The 11751-nt window shown below is 32.3% G+C and overlaps 1 protein-coding gene across 1 annotated transcript; it reads right to left on the minus strand.

The window, feature by feature from the left end:
* Nucleotides 1-1457: 1457 nt before the first annotated feature.
* On the minus strand, nt 1458-10612 carry LOC115966967 (phospholipase D delta-like). Its single transcript, XM_031086089.1, has 10 exons — nt 9731-10612; nt 8054-8212; nt 7045-7239; nt 6557-6826; nt 6041-6094; nt 5528-5657; nt 5234-5373; nt 3677-3844; nt 2978-3181; nt 1458-1760 (listed from the first exon to the last, which is right to left on the minus strand). Exons 1-10 carry the CDS (start codon nt 10607-10609, stop codon nt 1458-1460), a joined length of 2502 nt encoding a protein of 833 aa, XP_030941949.1. The 5' UTR covers nt 10610-10612.
* Between the last annotated feature and the right edge of the window lie 1139 nt (nt 10613-11751).

The following is an 11751-nucleotide window of genomic DNA, read 5'->3' on the forward strand; positions in this document are numbered from 1 at the left end:
CATATGCGCTTAATGTTACTGAGCCACTTGTGTGTGCTACTGTTGTGTTCCATTGGTCTATTGCTTCTAATATTGCGGATAGTTTGGCAGTTTTAAACTCCTATGCTTTTTGTTAGGTTTCTCGTATTTTGAGATTTGGTAATTCTCTTGTTTATGTTATTGCCGGTTGGAAAAGCGTTTGTAATCTAAGAGGAAGGATTTCCATCTCTTCCCTTTCGAGTCTTTTATCATGTTTTTAAAGGAGAAATCTCTCTCAATCTTGATAATTTTTTTTTCTCGTTATTCAAAAATAATTTCTCATAAAATGGAATAAACCGAATCTTTACGTAGAAGTTGTTGGGACATAAAAAGTTGAATATTTGTGTTACATCAAAAATCATGAGCTTTTATTCTAACAAAAAAGTTTTTTTTTAGCTCTAAAAAAAACCATGCTTTATTCGGGTTGCTAAATCTAAATTTTTTTTAGTAACTTGCTACATAGATTGCTACGAGCTATCTATAGCAACTACTGTAGCAATAAGTTAAAAAAGAAATCAATTTTTTTATTAACTCTCTCGCTCTCTCTCAATTTAATATCCACTCTTCTCAAAAATATCTCTCTCTCTATGGATTATGGTTCCAATCTAGTTTTCAATGGGGTTTCGGTTATCCAATTTGGTTTTTGATGGTGGGGTTTGATGGCGATGGTTCATGAATTTGATTTGGATCAATGGGTCATGGGTCACGGTGGTTCCAATCCTCATTGCGTGGCTTTTATGGGTTCCAATATGCATAGTTTTCATAAGTCATGCTGGTTGGGGTCTTTGTTTTTGTTTGGTTTTATTTTATTTTATTTTGTTTATTTTTCGGCTAGTGGTGGTGATGCAATTGTAGAGGTTGGTTGTTATTTTGGTGGTTATTTTAATAGGCTTTACGGTGGTGGTCTTTGGGTTTTGGTGGCTAGTTATGACAATCAATGGTTGCTATGGATTTTTGTGGGGCTGTGTTCTATGCTATTTTAATGGGTGTTTATATAATTTTAATGGGTGATGTGCTAAAATAAGAGATGGGATTGTAGGGTGTATTGTTAAATATAGTATTAAATTAGATAAACTAATTTTTTGAGTTGCTAAAAACTAAATCTTTTAGTATCACAGAAATGAATGCTCAAAAGTTTAAAGTGGAAACCAAAATCTCAAATAAATTGCTTTATATGAATCTCTATAAAAAATTATAACATTAGACCAATGAATTGAATGGTATACACATCACATATTTCAATGCAAAACGTATTGCATCTTTTACACTGCAGGTAAGAAATTATGAGCTTAGCCTAAATTCAACCAACAAGGCTCCGGTTGTCACTGACTCTTATGTAAGTTATGTACTTATGTCCAAGCAAATGCCCATTAAATTATTGTTATTATGATTTGCTAAAAGTGTACGTTCAATTATGTACAAGAAAATGCTTGTAGTACCTACGTAGTTAAAGCATAAATAACCTCCTTAAAATAATTAAAATAATTGTTGCCCTGATCATCATCTGAAAAATAACGCACTTTTCCAGGCAATACTTCTATCTTCCCATTGGCATTTACCTGAATAGGGAATTTAAGGAAGTGCCCCTGCAATGGGGTAAAATCCTCGGCCTTATACTTGCTCCAGTTAACTATAGCAATCTTGTTCACACTCTTTACGCAATCCAAATCTTTAGGCTCCTTGAAGCAATCATGTAAAGTCCCCAAATGTTCTGCCCAAAGTGACATTCTGTACCCATATATCTGCAAATGTATTAATCAATGTGATCAACTTACATAACAAGTAACTTCTTTGCCCCAAAACACTTCTAAAACTTTAAATGATTGAATATCAAAAAGCTTCCAATAAAAAAAAAAAAAAAAAGAAAGAGCTATCCATATCAATGCTGAATATTCAATTAAACCAAGTCTTTTTTCTTCTTTTTTTCCCTACACATGCTAATATAAGCATTTGCTTCCAAATATTGAATGGCCATCCCTTTTGTTGCGGGACAAAAAAGAGAATATAAGTCAAGGATGACGAATTTTCTCAGCTAGCTAGTGACAGTGCATACTACGATTCCCACACTTTCTTCTTAAAGAAATTAACCAATCTTTACCACAGTAAACAATTTTCTCAATTGGTCTCAAAGGCCCCGCCGCCCTGGCTCAATAACAATACTTAGGTAAAAAATCCAATACCCCATCTGAATTTAGGGAATATGTGTTGCATTATGAATGGTTAGAGCATGCCATGAAGGTGGCATAGATGATAAAAACAAGTCGAATAAGATCAAACAAAAATGATACGAGACAAGGACTATGCCCTAAATAATATGTCGGACTGAGAGTCCTATATGACTTGGAAATGTTACTAAGTGGAGATACCTCACTTATATGAATAAATACTTCCACTTTTTTTATTTTTCTATAAAAAGTTTTTTAAAATAATTTATTAATATATACTTTAAGGACATACATTCATTAGTAAAATCTTTCTGTGTTTCCATAATTCCTCAAAGCCACCATCCTCAAGTAATTCCCTTAACACGTTACATATAATTATAAGAAGTAGGCGCTTTAATCCTTGTCCATGGTCAAGATAGCATGCTAGCCTTTGCTAGAGTCTTAAACCTAGATATATATAATCCAAGTTTGTTGTCTTAATCTCATGAATTGGGGCACCCCGAAAAGAGTAGGGTTAGTTATCCAGTCAAATATATCTCAATGCATCTTAGCGACGTCAGTCCACATATATTGGCGTATCATTTTATGCTTGTGCAACACCTTTGATCAACTCTAAATCAATATGCATTCTCAAAAGAAAAACTCTAAATCAATACACAAATACACACTATTCATGCATAACACACACAATTGGCTCAGCCCTCCTCTACAACATCCATCAAAACTTGCAATCATGAAACATAAATTACATAATAAAATACATACGAGGTCTATCTGAATGAATGTATACAAACCTGACCATATGGATGGCTCTTCTTCTTAGCCCAGGTGTGATGGGGTTGATATGAACCCATAGCTATCTCGGTGTCTCTTGAACCAGCCATAGATCGTTCATTAATATTGGCAGAACCTAATATCACGTACTCGTCATCTACAATCATTCCCTTGGAATGTACATAAACCATGAACTTTTGAATCGGTTGTTCTGAGTTGGAAGCCTAAAAGTTGGTCATAAATTTCTTTTTTTTAACAAAATGAGCTAACACTCATCATCTACAAGAATAAAAATAAAATATACAATTTTATGCATATGCTTGATCAAGTATAGCTGTATAGGATATATATATACACGTGTAACTTGCAAATGACACTATTTAATTTTTCTACGTCAAATTTAGAGTCATACACACACTCACACATCCTACCAATCATTATATTAAAACATTCACACACGAGCTTTGGATAAGTGAACTCTACTAGGAAAATTATCGTATGATTATGAAGCAGTTTTTTGAAGCCATTGTAACAAGCGTGGAATCTATAAACTAATATGTAAATTTCATAGGGTGTGAGAGAATGATCTCATAGATCCGTCCCTTGGGATAGTCCACCTAGCACCCGAAGAAATTTGAGATCCCAATCATTTTCAAGTTAAAAATGGATGGTTTTAATGAAAACAATGGGAAATAAATTACAAAGAGTATATATGATACCGATCCATTTTGGGAAGATTGATCAGGTGGAACTGACACTTCTTTGGGTAGTTCTTCCCGATTACCAAGACAGTAGAAGTTAAGGTAGTCTTCAGGATGTGAATTTTCAATATGCATGGATTTCAACTCTTGTGCTATGATGTCATACATCATTTGCATTGTTTGGCCCTGAGAAAAGGAAAATACCGATATTACAATAATAATATGACATTTGATGATATTGATTAAATTCAGTCATATTTGCCCGTGGGAAAAGAATAATAAAAAATTACAATTTAAACTCTACCATTTTAGAAGGATTTTCAAATTAACCCTTATAGTTCTATAAGTTGAAAATTAAACTCTATAATTTATGGGATTTCAATTTTACCCTATAGTTTCATAAGTTACACATAAAATCTTGAACATTTAAATCCGCCTCAATTCAAACTCTCTCTCTTCTTTTGTTCTCTATTACTAACCGTTGGGCTCAAGGTTTGAATTGATGCAGATTTGAAAATTCATAGTTTAATTTATAACTTATAAAACCATACTAATTAATTTAAAACCTCCTATAAACTTTATGAATTCATTTGCAACTTATTACACCATATTAGTTTAATTTGAAACCTACTCAACTGTGATTTCCCCAAAAAGGGTTTTATCACCATTCTTATTTAAGTTGACAATTTGGATGAGTCAATCACCCAAAAAGGGTTTTATCACCATTCTTATTTAAGTTGACAATTTGGATGAGTGTGACTGTGTGAGGGAAATATATGTGTGTGTCTATATATATATATATATATATATATATATTACTACTAACACCAAAGCTCAATAAAAAAAAATCATAAAGATCATTCTAAACATTCATGTCTCCTTTAATTATCAACTTTTTTTTACTAGATGCAATAAGATTTGAACATATGGTGTATGCTCCATGATAATTACTTTTTATCATCATGTTAAGATATAAACTGGTTTTTTTGCGTAGGTGTGATTTGAGTTCAAGTCCCTTATTTGAACAAGTAATTTTACCAATTCAGTTAGCTGAAACTCACTATGATCCGTAATTACCAACTTTTGGGCAAAACATTCTTATGGAAAATGATAAAATTACTACAAAACATTTATAGACTGATGTGATAATTAATGTAATTGTTGTACTTCAACAACATAAGAAATGACTTTTTGAGTTCATTTTTAACAATTAGTGACATATTAGTTTGTAATATCTATGTAGTACTACTAAAATTTATACTATCCCTAACATCACTCTTTCCTTATATGCAATACATTATGCTGTCAATATTTACTTGTCTTTAAAAAGATAGCGGTAGTGCCTTACTGGTCAATATAATTTATGTATGTGACTTTAATTAAAAAACTTAATGAATTGTATTTAAAGAATTGTATCTAAGTTTCTCTTTAACCTTTTTAATGCCTTTAACTTGAGCGGAAAACCTGCACAATTATTGTTTTTGTGTTGTCAGTAATCTCCTTATTTTTATTATTATAATTATTTTTAGATGAAATCTCATTGTAATTAATTGGTTGAAGAATTGTATACATTACCTGCCAAAAGAGAATTTCAGTCGTGAAATGGTGACCCTCGGGTTGCATTGGTATGACAATGTACACTGCAAATCTCTCATTCGCTCTAATCTTACTAGCAATCTTTAATGCCAATTCCATGGGAATTAAATTATTGGCGCCTGATCAAAATTCAAAACCCAAAAGACTCATTGGAGGAAGAATTTGATGAACAAGAAACAAAAGAAGCCATCAGAATGTTGAGTTTGAACATTGTGAGAGACTGACAATGTAAAATTCAATGTACTAATTGTAGAGATTGGGCCTATATATGACCTGCGTCTCTGTGGGATGGCCATGCATATGATGATCCAATAAAAAATTGATTCTCGATGTATATAAAATGTTGGGCAGATCTAATCGCTTGGATGTATGCTGATTGAATGCTCTTCTCTATAATCAAATTCTGCAACAGAAGTGAAAGGCAGAAAACTTCCCAATTATTGGAATTAATATAAGAAATCTGAAATTCAATGAAGCATGCCACTTATTTAATTATTTTCACACTAGAAGAAGTAATTATTAATGTATTATAGTCTATAATCTATATATAAATCGAGTACGGTGACAACAAAAATTTCTCAACAATTGGCCAATTTTGCACACCACCTCACACATAAGTCATTAAAAAAAATTAAATTACAGATTGTGGCAAAACTAAGTGTGAGATGTAAGGCAAATTAGAATATTATATAATTGTAGAGAATTTTTAATTTTTTTATAGTGATCCTAATTTTATTGATATAATCATTAGTGGAGCTATCCATTTTCACTTAAAATGTAGTAAACCTGAGCTCTTGTAGGATATGTTTTCAAACACCCTGAATCGATTGAGCGGAAAACCTGCCAATTTCAGAATAAACAACTAATTAAGATATAAGACAAAAAAAGAAGTAGAACTAAATATAATAAAGGGTGAATTACAATAACCTCCTTCAAGGTTTGAGGAAATTTCATAAACCCCTCCTATTGTTATAAAGAAACTCCACCCCTTGAGATTTTTATTTATAGAACAAATAACTCCTATAGCTCATCTAGAACAAGCTCAAAATAATGCCTACTAACCATGCATATTGATTATATGATACAGAACAATTTTAAAATAAAAATAATAACTTCAAAGAGTTATGCATCATTTTTAAAAATAGGAGAAAGGTTTTTGACATTTCCTCAAATTTTAAGGAAAGTTAATGTAATCTACCCTAATAAATTACAAGAAAAGGTTTTGCTACATTCTAGTACACAGCAAAACCTTCACCTAAATTATATAAGCACTACTTAGGGAAGAGCATACTAGTTTATAACCTGAATATGCCAGTTTTCAAGATCATCTTCCATGTAAATCCAAAATGTAGGGTCGTCATTTGGAATTGATTGGGAATGATTGAGTAAGGGCACGTCTAAAAATCTCATCGTAGCATGAATTAGTGCCATTCTATAGCCTTGCCCGAAATCTGACCATCGTGCGAAATTGTTCCAAAGCTGCTCAAAATGAATGAGCATGAAATAAGCAGCAGGCCCTTCTATCTTGCAATGTAAGTCATGCCATGGTTGCCTTGGACCCTTCACTCCTTCCTATTATTTGATAAAAGAGAGAGAGAGATCATCCAATCTGTGGGTTACATATAAAATAATTACTATAAACTGCCATTTTTTTTATAACTCCTCAACGGTACTGACAAGTGAAAATTCTTCTCAATTTTCATTTCATAATTAATATTTTAGTTTTAGTATTTGACAATATACAATATCACTTCATTTAAAAAATTTAAATGGTGAATTAAAATACTCACAGGAAGTGTTGGATTAAGATAGTCATCTTTAAATACAGTGTCACGATCACGAAATAGTCTATGCTCAGGAGTATCATAACGGCGATCGCAAAGGTCTAAACCTCCAACAAAAGCGGTTATCTTTCTGCTATTTTCATACGCTTGTGTATCCACAATCACAAATTTTTGATGATGTGAATAAAGAAATGCATTGACCTAATTCACCAAAACCACTAGATAATTGTCAACAAATTGCTTAACTATGAAACAATATCAATTTCCTTCTAATTTGCAACATATATATATATATGTAAGATAAATGACAAAGCCGATGTCTTATTTTGTCCTTGTACACATGCATTAACATGTTTTCCCTCCCTCAAGTTCTCTTTTTTTCTACGCAACTCTTTTTTTTTTTAATATACAAATTTATAGTTGGGGTTTAGTCTAATCTAAATGTATATATGTGTGAAGCTTCCTCCTGGAGACTTGAACCTCTGGCCCTTACCCTCCACACCTCACAAATACTTATTTATACTTATGGAGTAACCATCGCATCAAGCGTGTGCAATGATCAATGTATTTTTTGAAAATACTAGGAGATGTTAGTTGAGTTACAAGACTCTTGGTTTTTTTATGCAAATCTTAAGTTCAATTAAATAGGTCAATAATCTTTAGTATAATAATCAGGTTTCTAAGAACAAAAAAACATTAAAAAATACGGAAAGGATTACATATGGAGCACTAAATTGTTTAAACATGGTTTCTCAACCAAAAAAAACTTTACCATAAAAATAGTTGACTAATGAGTTTTTTTTATTTATTATTTTATTTTAATGAAGACTAATGAGTTTGATATATGAATGTATAATATATAAATTAAGAAATTATTTATTTGTCGATACTTGATTGAGATTCAAAACATTAAATTCATTATTATAGTGCTTAAAGGAATAATAGCACAGTAGAGATTTAAATTTAACATTACAGACGATAATAGTTTATATATATATATATAAAAACTTATTACCGTATATTGGATGGCAGAATCCACAATTTCTATTTCCGTCAATGGATAATGAGAATTTTTTAACTCATTAATGACGGGTCGAGGTGCTAGGACACATGAAACGGAAGAGTTCTCAAAAAACTTGCGAGTTTCTTCAGCGTGAGTGGTGATCTTACCAGACTGCATGAAAAGCTTCATAAGTTAAAACATGATTTTTTTGAAGTACACCCAATTAACCTATTAAAAGTAATAAAAAATAATCGTAATGTAGACATTACTAAAATCTTCAAATGGAAAGTTATAGTCCACAAAAGAACCGATATGCATTTAAAAAGAAGAACCTATATGAATACCGAATCCATATACAATTATTCTCACCATAAAGTTCGGCTAAAAACTTGGTTGTAGCCTAAATCCTTGAAGATTGATCTATTCCGCAAAATTGAGCTTTTTGGATCGCTCTCTTATATGGTTGATCTTCTCACCAATTCGCCTCAATTGATTTTTATTTTATTTTTTATGAAATTTGTCTTAATTGATTTGAATTTGAAAATTTTTCACTTTCAATAATTACCTTTTTAAAGTCTGCTATATTTTCCATGACAATTGATTTTGTTAAAATTTAAGTGGGGGACAAGACCAAAATATGAAATTAAATTATTTAAAAAGTTGAATGACTAAATCAACACATCCAATGACCTTTAGGTTAAAGGACAATCTATATTTCCAACAGAGATATTTAAGATTTAAATATTTTAACCTCTACTTGAAATGCATAAAAAAGAAAGACTAAATAGACACAATTAATTATTAAGTGATTTAATTAATATAATTTCCAGTTTATGACCAAATTGGTAAATTAACCTCATAATTTTAATAAATTGTAATTACATTAAAACAGAGTTTTAAAATAATGTAATAAAAAAGATTTTAAACCATGAAATTTTACTTCGATAATACCTTAAACTCAAACATTAAGGAAAAAAAAAAAACATCTAGTAAAACTTGTCATGTATAAAATTTAATAATAAGAATTTTAATTCAATCATAAAACAAGTAAAACAAATTTTATTTTTCCGCAATCATCTCAAAAAAAAAAAAAAAAACAACACCCACAAAGAACAACAACAAAAATTCTTACATTTACTGCATATAAAAGAAATTATTACACAAAGATATTAGTATAAATTCATGTAAGAACCGATACTTGAACACTTACATAAAAATGAAAGCCTTAACTTTTTATTCAGTTATTCTAATTTTACCACATAAGCATTTGTAAGAACATATTTTAGTTCAAATTATTCTTCACAAAATTTCCTCCTAACTGTTACGCGAGTGAAAAAAAATTTAGATACCAGAGTATGGAAACTTTCTCCTCTTGTATTCATGATTTACCCTACAATAAATTTAAATAATGAACTCTATCATAAATGTGAGAAGAGGAAACACCGTTCTCTTAACTCCAAAAATACTTAGTGAATATTTGGATAACGTTTTGCACGTGAGTCCTGTGCACTATTCATGAAACCTATATATCTCTTTTTTCAACAAAATTTTCATTAAAAATTATTTTATTACAGTATTTTCTCAGTTTTTAATTTTTAACAATAAGCGAAATCCAATCATATCCTTTAAATTACTAATGCGAGGGAGAAAAACTACCAAACAAATATCTATACATGCATATAAACGTACCAGATTATTCCAAACAATGACCAAAACTGGCAAGCCATCCTCGGCCTTATACTTAAGCAAATCCCCCAAGTTGTAATCGGCAACACCATTAGGCAACGGCCACCTCGTCTGCTCTCTTACTAGCTCCACCTTGGGATAAATGGACCAACCAACAATGTACACCATTTGTTTTGCCTCCAATATCGCATGGCATATATCCACCCAACACTTTTTCTGCTCAAACACCTTCCCTCCGTCTAACTCTATCTTCTCCGGCAGCATCCCGTCTGGCACGTTCGCGTCCTGATACAGCGTCACCGATCCGCTTTTCAGAACCGGAAAGTAAGTATTCTGAAGCCCGAAATTTTCCGGGTCCGACGCAATGCCGTACCGGTACAACGGACTGTACTCGCAATTGTTGAATGTCATTTCGATGAGAATGGCGACACCACTTTGACTTCCTGGCTCATAACCATTGTCCAATATCGGGAACCATTCGAGGATCGTTTCGCCGGTTAGGATTCGTTGGATCGGGACGAAGGCGGTTCCGACCATGATGTTGTTGTACTCGAGGTCGAAGTGGATAGAGTCCGAGTTGGGGAGCTGGTGAGCCAGGGAAATCTGGAAGGGCTGGACCCATAATGGAGATGGATGCATATCAGTTTCGCTGCAAAACACGACGCGCATGCAAGCCAAGTTGAGTTTGCGGAGACGGACTGTGACGATAGGGGCTGGGGGTATATTGAAGGCCGAGTGCATGGACCAGCCCTTGATGATTTTCACATAAAGGTCTCCGTGGAGGTTCACCTGCGAGTCTGAATTACGTTCGGCCATGGAAAATGAAGAATATGTGGAAGTGTAGAGAGGACGTGAGGAAGGGTGAGAGAGTGTGTGACTCATTATTTTTGCAATGCTGCTTTACAAACTTGTGGGGTACATGTGGAGAGAGTGGGTGATTCATCATTTGTGCAATGCTGCTTTACGTACTTTCCAAAAATTTATATTCTTTTCTTAACAAAGAAAAGGGTTATATGCCATATACTAAAGCAATTATTAACTCATATAAATTTATGTCTAATTTTTTATTAAGGTGTGTTTAGAAAATCTAATTTGCCATTGGTGTGGGGTACATGTGGAGAATAATAATATCTCCTAGTTTACATACTTGTGAAAAAATTATATTCTTCCCTTGACAAAGAAAAGGGTTATATGCCTTATGCTAAAGCAATCTTTGGCTCATGTAAATTTATGTCTAATTTTTTCTTAAGACTTGTTTAGAAAAACTAATTTGCCATTTGTGTGGGATACATGTGGAGAATGATATTACTTCCTCATTTACATGTGAAAAATTTACATTCTTTTATTGACGAAGAAAAGGGTTCTAAGCCCTATGCTAAAGCAATTCTTGACTCATGTAAATTTCTGTCTAATTTTTTCTTAAGGCATTTTTAGAAAAGCTATATTGCCATTGGTGTGGGATACATGTGGAGAATAATACCATCTCTCGTTTACATACTTGCGAAAAATTATATTCTTTTCTTGACAAAGAAAAGGGTTCTATGCCCTATGCTAAAGTAATTCTTGACTCATGCAAATTTATGTCTAATTTTTTCTTAAGGTGTGTTTAGAAAAGCTAATTTGCCATTGGTGCGGGATACGTGTGGAGAATAATACTATCTCCTCGTTTACATACTTGTGAAAAATTTATATTCTTTTCTTGACAAAAAAAAAGGGTTCTATGCCATATATATGCTAAAGCAATTCTTGGCTTATGTAAATTTATATCTAATTTTTTATTAAGGTGTGTTTAGAAAAGCTAATTTGCCATTAGTGTGAGATACATGTGGAGAATAATGCTATCTCCTCGTTTACATGCGAAAAATTTAAATTCTCTTCTTGAGAAAGAAAAGGGTTCTATGTCCTATGCTAAGGCAATTTTTGACTCGTGCAAATTTATGTCTAATTTTTTCTTAAGGCATGTTTAGAAAAGCTAATTTGCCCTTGGTGCGGGGTACATGTGGAGAATAATATTATCCCCTCGT

The sequence above is a fragment of the Quercus lobata genome, chromosome 11, assembly GCF_001633185.2.
Source record: "Quercus lobata isolate SW786 chromosome 11, ValleyOak3.0 Primary Assembly, whole genome shotgun sequence".
Taxonomy (NCBI): domain Eukaryota; kingdom Viridiplantae; phylum Streptophyta; class Magnoliopsida; order Fagales; family Fagaceae; genus Quercus; species Quercus lobata.